This window comes from Ranitomeya variabilis, chromosome 3 (genome assembly GCF_051348905.1).
Source record: "Ranitomeya variabilis isolate aRanVar5 chromosome 3, aRanVar5.hap1, whole genome shotgun sequence".
Taxonomy (NCBI): Eukaryota; Metazoa; Chordata; class Amphibia; order Anura; family Dendrobatidae; genus Ranitomeya; species Ranitomeya variabilis.
The window spans coordinates 160,153,508-160,167,570 of NC_135234.1; the positions used below are offsets into that span (position 1 = coordinate 160,153,508).

At 44.5% G+C, this 14,063-nt stretch overlaps 1 protein-coding gene across 1 annotated transcript in view; it reads right to left on the bottom strand.

Annotated features, from left to right (window-relative positions):
• Nucleotides 1–14,063, bottom strand: part of TSPAN7 (tetraspanin 7) — a 122,473-nt gene that overhangs the window by 27,309 nt on the left and 81,101 nt on the right. Inside the window, exon 2 of the mRNA XM_077294775.1 lies at nt 3,956–4,144. Coding sequence (XP_077150890.1) covers nt 3,956–4,144 — 189 coding nt within the window. The remainder of the gene's footprint in view (nt 1–3,955; nt 4,145–14,063) is intronic.

The window sequence follows — 14,063 nt, forward strand, 5'->3', positions numbered from 1 at the left end:
TATGAAATTCACACCTAAAACCATAAAAAGGGGAGAAATGTACTCAATCTTTGCATTTTGTGTCTGTGTGTGCCACACCAAACATGGAGAAAAGAAAGAGAAGAGAATCGTCTGAGGACTTGAGAGCCAAAATTGTTGAAAAATACCGTATGTACAATCTCAAGGTTACAAGTCCATCTACAGAGATCTTCTTGTTCCTTTGTCTACGAAACACAATAGAATATAGAAGTTTCCCAAGGCACTGTAGCTATTCTCCCTGAACATGGGCAGCAGAGAAAAATTGCTGAAAGGTTGCAAAACAGGATAGGGTCTGGTTATCCACCATCCAGACTATCAAGTTCCAATGAAATTCAAGCTGTCCTGCATGCTCAGGGTACATCAGTGTCAGAGCAAACTATATTTTGATATTTAAATTAAAAAAAAAAACGCTATGGCAGGAGACCCAGGAGGACCCACTGCTGACAGAGACATAAAAGCTAGACTGAAGTTTGCCAAAATGTACTTAAGTAAGCCATAATCCTTCTGGGGAAGCGTCTTGTACGTTTATTGAAAATGGAATGAGGCCTACAAAGAAAATAACATAGTACCTACAGTCAAATATGGTGGAGATTCAAATATGTTTTGCTACCTCTGAGTGCCACTGGGTCCCTTTCCTGAGTGCAAGCCCTCATGAAATCTGAAGATTACCAAAGGATTTTGGGTTGCAACGTGGTGCCCAGTGTCAGAAAGCTGGGTTTGTGTCCTAGGCCACGGGCCTTGCAGCAGGACAATGATCCCAAACATACTTCAAGAAGCACCCAGAAATGGATGAAAACAAAGTGCCGGAGAGTTCTGAAGTGGCCAGCAATGAGTCCGGATCTAAATCGCATTGACCACCAGCGGTGAGATATTAAAATTTCTGTTGGGAGAAGGCATCCTTCAAACATGAGACACCTGGGCAGTTTGAAAAAGAAAAGTGATCCAATATTCCAGCTGAGAGGTATAAGAAACTTGCTGATGGTTATAGGAAATTATTGATTACTGTTATTTATTCCAAAAAGGGTGTGCAACCAAATATTAAAGGGAACCTGTCACCCCCAAAATTGCGGGTGAGATAAGCCCACCAGCATCAGGTGCTTATCTACAGCATTCTGTAATGCTGTAGATAAGCCCCCGATGTATCCTAAAAGATGAGAAAAAGACGCCTCCCATCTTCATCAGATGACGTCCTCTTCTGGTCTTCACGCTGCGGCTCCTGCGTAGGCGTACTTTGTCTGTCCTGTTGAGGGCAGAGCAAAGTACTGCAGTGCGCAGGCGCCGGGCCTCTCTGACCTTTCCCGGCGCCCACGCACTGCAGTATTTTGCCCTCAACAGGGCAGACAAAGTACGCCTACGCAGGAGCCACAGCGTGAAGACCAGAAGAGGACGTCATCTGATGAAGATGGGAGGCCCCGGACCTGGACCGCGACACCCATCGGACTGGACCGCCCCTGGGTGAGTATAATCTAACCTCTTTTTCTCATCTTTTAGGATACATCAGGGGCTTATCTACAGCATTACAGAATGCTGTATATAAGCCCCTGATGCTGGTGGGCTTACCTCACCCCCGATTTTGGGGGTGACAGGTTCCCTTTAAGTTGAGGGTGCCAACATATTTCGTCTGGCCCATTTTTGTGGTTTTGTGTTATGTCCAATTTGCCTTTTTTCCGTGTGTTGTTCCAATACCCACAAAGGAAATAAACATGTGTATAATAAAAAAAACTTATGTAATTGCAATAATTTTCTGGGAGAAAAACAATTTTCCGGGAAAATTTCCAGGGGCGCCAACACTTTATTTCAATAACGATATTTATTAAACATGCATGTTCAGCTGTTCTAAGCATGCATGTTTATGGAGAGTCAATAGAGATAGCCTTCATCTGAAAACGGCTAACTTATGTCTATGGGCAGCTCCGAAAACAACTTGTTATTATTGCAGAACTTGTAAGTCTACTTCACACTCAGTGATGCAAGAAAATATCACAGCTGGTTCTCTGCTGCAGCTCCCACACAATGTACTGGCAAAAACTGCACAAATTAATTGGTCCATCACTGCTTGGGAAAAAAAAGTGCTCCTGCTGTTCTTCCATACTATAAAAAGATATTTCTCCTGGGAGCTGCACGACATAAAACCCCCTCAGAATAGGATGGCTTTACAATTCCCTTAGCAAGGAGGAAATCTTTTCTATGGAGGCAAGACAAGGAGAAGCAATATCCGTAAGCAGAATAAGAAATCCTCTTGCTGAATACAATGAGAAATAAAGCAAAGGAACATCAAGATAAACTGGCAGCTGCGTCTCCGTACAGGAAATCATGCCTAAATTGGACGGATGTCCTGACGGGAAAACCAACAAGCGGTTTACGTAGACTTGAAAGAAGCGCAAAGTTCTGCATCAGACACCACAATATGTACACAGTAGTGATGAGCGAACAGGCTGGGATAAGGAGTTATTCGAGCATGCTCGGGTGATAACTGAGTGTATACGGAGCGCTCGAAAAACATGTTCCAAGTCACTGCCTCTGCATGTCTCGCGGATGTTCGAGACATGCAAGGATTGCCCGTTTGTTGGTAGTCAGCTAAATAGCCAGGCAACCACCCTGGAAGGAAGGGTGACACCTGGATGAAACCCAGAGGCCCGGCCTGACTGAGCTGCTGGGCAATAATATAACAATAGCCGAGCACGCCTCTACATACTATACTATCCATAGTGTGGCTGAGCTGTCACTCATTGCATCCCTAGGACACAGTGAGTGGCGGGATCATGACCGAATCCCTTATAATTCTTATTTTTTTCTACAAGGGTCACTCAATGAATTACATCAGATCGGTCACCAGATTTCACACTATAAACTTATTCTTTATGAATTAGATCTCTTCAGCCTGATGAGAATGGTGTATTTACTGTGAAAATATATATGTCAGAATGGCACTAAAATCCACATGATAGGAAGATGAACACATTTGGAGGAATCCAGCTATAGAATAAAACAGGCACTACACACACAAGCCTGAATGACAGCTGTAGCTTGTACTGAGCAGTGTGAGATCTCAGCAGCAGGAGGGACATTGAGGAGCTGTCAATCTGGTTAGGTAGAGATTTTGTTAAACTTTCAGAAAGGATTATACAGCAAATTTGATATGAACTTTTCAAAATAAACACACCAGCCTCATTAGACCTGAGACATCTATTTAGTAGTGTACGCAGTTTGTATTGTGAAATACGGTAACAGATTTAAGGAGCTTCCTCATCGCACATTTATAGTGTAAGGCTATGTGCACACGTTCAGGATGTTTTGCGTTTTTTTCACGCAGCATGTTCATTCTTTCTGCGGAATCGCGGGGATTCCGCACACATAGGAATGCATTGATCCGCTTACTTCCCGCATGTGGCTATGCCCACCATGTGGCAAGTGGGGTAATAGGGTTGGAGTTAATGTCATCTTTGTATTGTCAGGTGACATCAAGCCCAGGTATTAGTAATGGACAGGAGTCTATGGCGAGATCACTCTGTTCTCAACGTGACTTGCCAGTGACACGCACTGAGGCTAGTCTTCTTACAGCGTTGTCTTCCAAGAACGTGGATTTCCTTAGATTGAGCTGTTCAACCAGAGTCAGAGGTGGAGGACTAATCTCCTCCCAAAAAAACCTCTTCCTCTCTTGGACCATAAGTATGCTGAGTGCCAAAATAGAAAATAGAGCACATCTCCACTACAGAGGCACTAAACAAAAAACATCGGAAGTTTCAGGGCAGAATGGAGATTTGGGAGAAAATCTGTTTTTTTTTGTACATGTGTTAGGTTCTCTTTATGTGGTTATAAAATAGTGCAAGCAAAGTTCCAGCAGGCATAACACAAAACTAGAATAATCTAAACACTGTAAATGGCCTCAATTATATAATGCAAAATGGAATTAAAAAAAGTTACAAAAGCTCCTTACCAGTTTCAGCATCCATGGGCTACCACGGCAAGTGGCAAAGCATCCAAAGAGTCCGAAGACAATGATTGTAGTTCCAGTTCCGATGAGGACATAGGGAGCATTGGTGGAGTTTTCAGCGATGAGAGAGATATATGTTCCTAATGTAAGTTTTCCCCACACTCCCACCGCTAGTAGGATGACACCGGTAATCTGCAATGCAAAAACATAGAAGCATTACAATTAACTAAGTGTAAGTGCATCTCCTGCTTTAGAGGCAGAAACAGTTAGTGCCAGGACATTACAACCATTTCATTAACCATTACAAGAGATTACAACCATTTACATAACCATAATTATTTTGTAATATTAGTCACATGATCCATGGCTGGCGTACAAGAATTCTGGTTCTAATGATTCACCACCATTTAAAGGTCTAGTAAAGGAGGAGATCACAAACTATAAAAGAGAAAACAGGAAAGTGCTTCAAAGGGCAGGAATCCGGATACACGGGTTATTGGTCTCCTTGTGCCCCTATGTGTCATCTCTCACCTTTTTCTGCCGTGTTTAGGACACAACACCTACAGCCTTTGGACAGTAATGAAACTGCCACTAGCAACACTTTTCCCAGATTCTATATGTTCCATAATGGGAAGCGGGGGATTATTTGCATTCTGTAAAAACGTGAAGGGTTTTAAAATGCCGCCATGTTCCCAGCCAGTAAACATTAAATGTGGCGCTCATTTCAGCAGTATTCTTTATTTCGAGGTTAAAATGTCAGTGGACATCAACCCCTTCTTCAGGACCTCATTATCAGGGCCCTGAGAAATAGTCCTAATGCAGGGTCCGTACAATCCAGTTTCAGGATCCTGATAAAAATTCCCGATGAAGTGGTTGGTACAATCCATAAACGGGTTGGCATTTTACCCACAAAATAAAGAATACTGCTGACAAGAACACAACGTCCGGTGTTAACTACCTGGGAGTGGCGCAGTATTTCAAAGTCCCTCAAGTTTTCACAGAATAAGATTCATATTAAAGGAGGTATGCGGGGGAGGGGCGGGCCGAAATCCGGGAGAACGCGCCAAACCCAACAAAATAAATCTTACTAATCCAAGCCAGTTTACCCTACCATCCTCAGCCGAAAACATCTTACTTCACTCTGCTCCAACGGGAGAAACCCTCTGAGCCCATTATTGTGTCGCTGCAGCCCCACCATCACCTGAGGCCTATCCATGGGTCCGAAACTGTGGCCATCATCCCTGCAGCCCTCCTTAGCAACAGGACTCGGAGCAACAGTGGGGCTTTCGGGAGGTAGGAGGCTCACTGACCCCCTAACCGGGTCAATACCCCAACGGCACACACACCGGAAGGTTAGGACCTAGTATGGACTAGCTGGCCAAGATACGAGCACTCCTATCAGACACAGCGCACTTTACTGAGGAGGGAATCCAACCCTCCCCCTGCAACCTCTGCGGCTGCAGCCAACAGCTTCTTTTTGCCCAACAGTCTCCCACACATTCCTCACAGAGGGACTAGAGGTGCCAGCGGAGCCCATACGTGCTCCTACTATCCTTCCCCGCTAGAGGAAGACATCTTACAGACAACTTGGTGGGGCAAATCCAGAGGCCGTTGTGGCGGCCCCATAAGAAGACACCTAAATCTCATTTATTCTATTTTTAAGGAACAACTCCTGTAGACTGCTCCCCCAGTAACTCCAAATAACCATTATAAGGCTGAAGGGGGAAAAAAGAAAAAACCTTCCAATTTATTACTACACAATCCAGATAAAACAGCCACTGAATCCATAATTCTTTACTGACATCTGGTGGCTGTTTACAGAAGTGCATAATGTTTTTCAGAAATAATTGCGGTCACACTTTTTTCCCCTACTTGATGCTTTGAGCTGTAACAAGGGCCTCATCCAACATTAGACCACCACCTAACACAAAGTTCTGCAGTTTTTGTCTGTAACAACTATTTAAAAAGGTGTAGCTCTCACCGGTCTCCCCGACTACAAATAAGGCTCAATAATACTCAGCCTTTAAAGAGGCAGCTAAGAAGTTGGGCCTAGATACAAGCCCTTACGAGATGCAGGGAAAATGCACATGACTAGCACCACATGGGCCTAGACACCTGACACGGACTCTATCTATACACATATGTTTGGAGATGCCCAGAAAACACCAAGACTACACAAAACTAGTCCTTCTTTGGCTAAAATGGCACCAATACCCAATACGCCAGTCAGCACATGGGGAGACGACCTCATGATGCTGCTCCCAAGACCGGGAATGATATCCACTTCATCATCCGCATCTTTGGGCACCTCCCCACGTGTCTTACATGGAGGACTCTGGCTCACTACAGACTTTGCAGAAAAGCCTGCAGCGGCCGACGGTCTCCCCCACCAGCAGCCGACGGTCTCCCCCACCAGCGGCCGACGGTCTCCCCCACCAGCGGCCGACGGTCTCCCCCACCAGCGGCCGACGGTCTCCCCCACCAGCGGCCGACGGTCTCCCCCACCAGCGGCCGACGGTCTCCCCCACCAGCGGCCTTCAATATACGTTCTATGTTAAGGTCCTAGACTTGGAATTGGTGAAGGTCTTATTTTAGCACGGTTAGTTCCTTGTGATTGTTCCACTTGTTTCTTTTATAAAAAAAAAAAAAGATAATTTTAAAATAAAAATAGGGAGGTCAATAGGGGAAATACGAGGGAATACACAGCCTAGCCATGGCTCCATTCATAGCCAACAATATCTAATGCTGCACCAACGTAACCAAACTACAGAGAAGGAGCCTATGTACCGTATTTGTGATAAATTTGAGTTTTCATGTTCAACTCGTTGAAAGTAAGACCTTCTCTGACCCCAAAGACCCTCAAAAACATTTTAAAATTTGCCCTTTTGTGTTATGTAAAGTTGAAATCTAAAAAAACTATTTTTGACAGTAGATCGACACCATAAGGACCCATCATTTCACCATTACCAAATCACAAAAGGGACATTGAACTGACAAAGATTGCCACATCTAAGGCAACTAGAAAAACTTAAAAAGCAAATAATGTCTCTTAAGATCAAAATTGTTGACATGATTAATGCTGGCTTGATGAAGAGACACCGTTTATTTATACGGTTTCTGATGAAGAGACGTCACCACCACAGATGTGGGGCAACCTACCATGTGGGAGAAAGGACGCTCTAATAAATGGCTTTGGGCAATTAAAAAAAATTGTAAGTACTTCTTTACAGCATCTGTAACCTCATTGCTAAAAGATGAAAGTGTCCACAAAACTCTTTCCTTTTGGGCATGAGGGAAAAAAATGACTGATCAAGAGGTGTCAGAAGTTAATCTCAATACGTTTTGAGAGATCGAAGCATCCTGCCAGCTGGAGGGCTCCTTGGTGGGTGCAAGATGCGCCCAATGACTGAACCTTACCAATGAGGACAGATGCTCTTTTAAACTATCAATTTCTGAAGTAGACAACATTTCAGCCTCATTTATGCTGCCGTCAGCATTGACCTAGTTCTCACAGGCTGCCTTCCAAGAGCGGAGGACATATTATCACAACTACCTTTGGGCCAAGTACAAAGGAGAATATTACATTTAAAATGGAATCTATAACTAAGGCATGGGACATATTTCCATCTATAGAAATCCATCTTTAGCTTTGACAGATCTAAAAATATTTTTAGCTTCAGCCAATTACAGCCCAGGGTTTCAGGTCATTCATGTATTTGTTTCTCAGTAAAACCATCTTTGATTGGACAGAACTTTGTGCTCCTGGGTGTTGGCGTTCTCTCACCTCGTGCCTCGCCTAGTGCTTACAATGTATTTATAGGCGCTCACTTCTCGTCTCTGCAGGATTATTGTCATGTCCTTGAGAAAGGCTGAAGATTCAGAGACGCAGGGTACAAAATGAAAACTCACACCGCACCCTGATGGATCCTGGCGCTGCCCGTTCTTCACTGACTGAAAGGAGAAGGCCGAGAACCCACCATCGTTTATTATTTTCTATAAGCGAAAAAATGATGAAATACTGATGATAAAAAACGGACACTGACCAATTTTTCATAAGACTATCAGTGTTTTTTCGCACTAAAAAAAAAAATAAATAAATGGATGCGTGAAAGCGGCCTACGGATGGATGCTCATATAGAGGGAAAATCAATTTGTGCATTTAGCTGCAAATCCACAGCAAAATCCACATGTGCAATATGGTGACTGCTGTGAATATTAGATTTCCCCACTATGTGCAAAGGGAGTCAAAACTGCAACAGAAATTGACGTGCCGCAGACTTCTGGTCAATTTCAATAGTCTAAAAGATTCCACAGCATGTGGATGAGCGTTACTTAAAAAAAATGCATCACATGGCTTGTACTATATTCCACTGTGGCTTTTCTGTGTGTATATCTGTCCCTTGTGGATGTACTTTAACTCCCTTATCACAGGAAGCCCTAGCGGTGTTACTTTGGAAGCATAAAATGCGGGAAATTGTATATAACCCGGGTTGGGACTCTATGTACACATATGGTGTGTGAAAAAAGTAAAAGAAATGTATACAGCACAGACAGGGGCGTAATGATTGTGACTGAAGATGTGCGACCGCGACTGGGCTGGTGCAGGAGGGCCCTCCAACACCAAGTTCACCTGGATGTGCATCCTGGAATGGGTCAAGGATGGGGGGCACTATACCAGGAAAGAGGGTCAGGATAGGGGCATTATACCAGAATGGGGACATTATACCGGGAAGGGCCCAAACTGGGGGAAAGTGTAATAAGATTAGGAAATGGACCAGGATGGGGGGACGCATTATCACTGGAAGGGGCCAGGATGGGGACATTGCTTCCCATACAATAAACAGATGACTTATAGGATCTAGAACAATACAAGGGTCCATACATCTGACCAACATGTATTTTCTCTTTCTCCCCTTCGCTGCCCCTCTCTCCCCTACTCTAAGAGGTCCAAATATTGCACTGGGGCCCATCAGACTCTAGATACAACACTGAAAAACAATAGGATTTGTGTGCTCAATGGGAATAAGACATGTGAGAACACTCATGGTGTCAGCAGTCTAAATTCTTCCTGTAAGATTAGTTTCGACAAAAATAATAAATGCAGCATGCGTATTCTTCAATCTGGTAATAAACTTTTTATATCTTAACCCTTACAGTACTTGGATATTGGATAATGGATTGGACAATTGAAACACAAAATGCAGCATTATTCCAAAAGGTTTCCCAGAGGACTATTTTTCTCTTTACAATGAGACTAAACCACAGATTTAATTAAAAAAAAAAAAAAAATTATATATATATCTCAACTTTCCATCTCTGTTGTAAGAGAAAAAGGTGCCCCTAATTTAACAGCCAAGTGTGGCTCCATCTGCATCGAAATAGTCCATGTGTGCTCACTACTAAGAAACGAGACGCACAATTAGTGATCCCAGTAATCTCCTTTATGGTTGTTCATTTTTTTTAAAAATTTTAGACTATACGTCAGAAATAAAACTCTGATGTACATGCTACAAATGTCTGTACGTCTTCACTGATCAGAGGGGCTAAAGAGCGTCTGATTGCCTCTAACTGGTCAGTATACCGAAAAAAAAAAAAAAGTGGTGAAGGGTGCGATCCCATCCCATGGAGGTCCAGTAAAAGGTTCATCGCACAGCATGTGTTTTAACATAAGAGCCATGGACGCCACTCTAGAGCATCCGTCACAGGCATCCATTAAACATACAGTATATACATATATTTGTCATCGCTTTTAGCGTGATGTATTTGGTGAACTAATCCTATTTAAGCCTATGGCTGACAGATCCCCAACAATGGCATCCATAACCCATAGGCTTTAAAGGGACTGTCAGCACAGAATCACTGTCCAAACTACGGTAAGTCCTGCCTACTGCTGGGTGCTTCACAGTAAGGGGGCAATTATTGAAATACACCCGCTACCTGCTCCTTTCCCCTCTGTCTCCAGCCCCCTTATTTGATTGACAGCTCTGGCTTCATAGAGCTAGGGGAGGGGAGATATTATTTATTATTATGCTTTGCCGATATACTGCCATTATTTCCACAGCACTTTATATACTTTAACATTCCAAAATTTTGGGGGCGAACTTCAGATTTTTTTTTTTAATCACCACTAAAATAATAAAAGAACTGGATAGGTTTGGTATCGTAATCGTATTGATGGAGAGAATCATATTGCGTGGTCATTTTTACCACACAATGTAAACTGTAAAAACGATACCCAAAAAAAAAGTCAGAATTAGTTTTTTTGTTGTTTTTTTTTTCACAATTTCAACTTGGAATTTTTTCCTGTTTGCGGACACTATTGTGGTAAAATGAATAGTCTCATTGAAACGTACAACTCGGCTAGCAAAAAAACAGGCCCTCATATGTCTATGTGGACAGAAAAATAAATAAAAAAAGAGTTAAGGCTCTGGGAAGAAATAATAGAAACAAAAAAAAAAAAAAAGTTGTGAAGGGGTTAAAATGGTTGCCGAGCTAAAAATATCGATAGCTTATTATTTATTTTTTTTAGGATAGATCATCACTATTAGATCTGTTGGGTCTGACATCCAGCATCCCCAAAATCTGCTGTCATCAGTACCAGAGACAGCTGGATATAAAGAGTGGACAAAGTTCAACAGAACAGCTTCACCCGCTGTGTTGTGGATGCTGCCAGGTACTGCAGCTCGGCTTCTATTCTCTTGGAAGGAGTTACCTGCACACACCCTCCGATCCTCTCAAGATCTCCTTCTCTACTCCCCTCTCATCTCTTCTTCCCACAACCGCATCCAAGACTTCTCCCGTGCTTCCCCCATACTCTGGAACTCTCTACCCCAACGCATCCGACTCTTGCCTACCACTGAAACCTTCAAAAAGAACCTGAAGACTCACCTCTTCCGACAAGCCTACAGCCTGCAGCAAACCTCAACCTACTGAATCGCCGCACGCCCAGCTCTACCCTCTCCTAGTGTATCCTCACCCATCCCCTGTAGGCTGTGAGCCCTCGTGGGCAGGGTCCTCTCTCCTTCTGTACCGGTTAGTGCCTTGTATTTGCTCATGTTTAGTTGCATTTGTCTATATTTGCCCCCTTTTCACATGTAAAGCGCCATGGAATAAATGGTGCTAAAAAATGTATAATAATGATAATAATAATAATAATAATAATAACTATAATAATAATAAAAGGAGATATCATTGACCTGACTAGCCGCTAACAGTAACGTCATGAAAAACTAATGACCAGCTAATCTGGGCGTTCGTCACAGTCTTCATTGAAGGCAGATGTTGGGGCTTTTCTGGCCGTGCACATGCTATACAGTAATTAGTAGGCACACACTGTTACCAAGTTTTAGCTTTTTAGGCATTTCTTTGCATTGTCCCCCCTTCGTGTATTCTAGGATAGCTCCACAACCTGATAATTTTTCATGTACTTTTACCGGGAAAGGTCTCGTTTCGCTGCCTCGGACCTAGCGGAGCACACACAAACAGCATGGCCATTACACAATAATTACCAGCCCGGACTAATGTAGAAGCGGTGCTTGCTGTGGTTTAGGTTTATGTAAGCAGTCACGAGGCATCACGTGCAGGCAGGATGGAGGGAGAGGAATTAGACCGCAGTACCTTTCCCTTTTGCTGTGCTTCCACTACAAACATTTCCTGAGGAACACATCAATGTGAACATCTCAGCGTGTGTAGGTGTAAACAGGTCACCGAGCTAATGCTTGGCTACAGTCAAGACGTCCCTTTAATGCGGGCAGGCTCTGATGCAGAGCCTACAATTGGAAGTGATTACATCAGGTTTCCACAATGGTACGTGCAAGGTAAGCAGTTCTGGCCTAGCAGCTAGAAAGCCTGTTGGTGGCTTTATCCTTATTTTACCTGATTTATGCTACAGCTTGTCAAAGCCTGTAGGGTTAAAACAGAATTTCCACCTATGTGACCTGTACGTAGCTTCTATATGACGTATACTTGTATATTAGATACTGGCTGTAGTCTAGAACAAGCCCACTCCTGAGAACTGAGCCTCGTATAGTACCAGCAGAAATTAACATTGGTAATTAAAAAAATTACCAATGTTATCAATGCAGTTACCAACTCCGCACAGTGTCTGCCGCACACGACTTTTGTCCAGAGGTGTTGGGCAAAACAGAGGCTTCCTTTTCAATCCCACCGAGTGGGTTATTGGGGTGTAATATCTGAGAGTCCGCTAGCTAATGGTACATACATCAGTGACACCACTCCGGCGCTTAAATAAAAATGCAAAAGTGTTGTATTAAAAGGAAAAAGCCAATTACCAAGTTTTCCCACTTGTGATATTGACGACTTAGGTCTACGATAGGTCACCAATATCCCATCGGTGGTACCCGCATTGATCAGCAGATAGAAGGGGTTGTGGCGCTTCGGCCTCTTCATTGTTTACCAGGTATAGCTCTGCACATTTTGCAGCGAATTTGCCTGGTAGTTCAATTCTCTCCAGATCAGTCCTTTTTAAAAGGAGTTGTCTAACGAATAGTGTTTTTCAAAACAACATAACGTGCGAAAAGGAGTGGAGTTGCAATATACATCAATTATACATTTTGATGGGTCTTCTAATAAATAACATTTTTATCAATTTTAATAGCATCCTATACTGATTTTCCTGTGGCTTGAGTGGAGGTCCACTCTCAATGATGGACACTCATGAACAGCAGCTTCCCTGCATTTACTGTAAATTCATCTGACAGTGAAAAGGCCAATACCATGTGGGGAAGAGAGAAAAAGTGGAGAGAGGGGCAGCGGAGGGAAGAGAGGCCCAGAAGAAGGGAGAGAGAGGGCCAGCCGAACAGAGAGAGAGGGCCAGCCGAACAGAGAGAGAGGGCCAGCCGAACAGAGAGAGAGGGCCAGCCGAACAGAGAGAGAGGGCCAGCCGAACAGAGAGAGAGGGCCAGCCGAACAGAGAGAGAGGGCCAGCCGAACAGAGAGAGAGGGCCAGCCGAACAGAGAGAGAGGGCCAGCCGAACAGAGAGAGAGGGCCAGCCGAACAGAGAGAGAGGGCCAGCCGAACAGAGAGAGAGGGCCAGCCGAACAGAGAGAGAGGGCCAGCCGAACAGAGAGAGAGGGCCAGCCGAACAGAGAGAGAGGGCCAGCCGAACAGAGAGAGAGGGCCAGCCGAACAGAGAGAGAGGGCCAGCGGGACAGAGAGAGAGGGCCAGCGGGACAGAGAGAGAGGGCCAGCGGGACAGAGAGAGAGGGCCAGCGGGACAGAGAGAGAGGGCCAGAGGAACAGAGAGAGGGCCAGCGGAACAGAGAGAGAGGGCCAGCGGAACAGAGAGAGAGGGCCAGCGGAACAGAGAGAGAGGGCCAGCGGAACAGAGAGAGAGGGCCAGCGGAACAGAGAGAGAGGGCCAGCGGAACAGAGAGAGAGGGCCAGCGGAACAGAGAGAGAGGGCCAGCGGAACAGAGAGAGAGGGCCAGCGGAACAGAGAGAGAGGGCCAGCGGAACAGAGAGAGAGGGCCAGCGGAACAGAGAGGGCCAGCGGAACAGAGAGGGCCAGCGGAACAGAGAGGGCCAGCGGAACAGAGAGAGGGCCAGCGGAACAGAGAGAGGGCCAGCGGAACAGAGAGGGTGAAAATTACACAGGAAAATGACATTTTGCATCGATATTGTTAAAGTAATGATGTGTATTACTGTAAAAGTCGGCCAGGGCAGTAGTCGAGGCTGGGTCTCTTGGGCAAGATATACCCTGGCCTCCCCTTACAGAAAATTCACATCTCTCTGGCACTTTACTTGACTCTTCATTCCTGGCACCGACAGGGCCTATCCTGCTTTTAGTGGGGTCGCCTTTGGCTTCATTTGAATGAACAGAGACACAGTCCAAGTATAACTCAAAATGCAAAACTTTAACTTTTGGATCTTCGCAGAACATCCAGATACATTCCATCAACAACAATAGTTTCCACGTTACACGATACTGCATCTCTCCCTTCTCTTTTCTCCCTGTCACACGGCTCGAGATCGGGTCGTACCTCACTGTACGTTTTCCCGGTGTCCCTGTTGTGTATGCTCACTGTATGCAGGGGAGTCCCTCATCCGTTTCGCGCCAGCACCAAGGGAATCCACCCATGCTAGCAATCT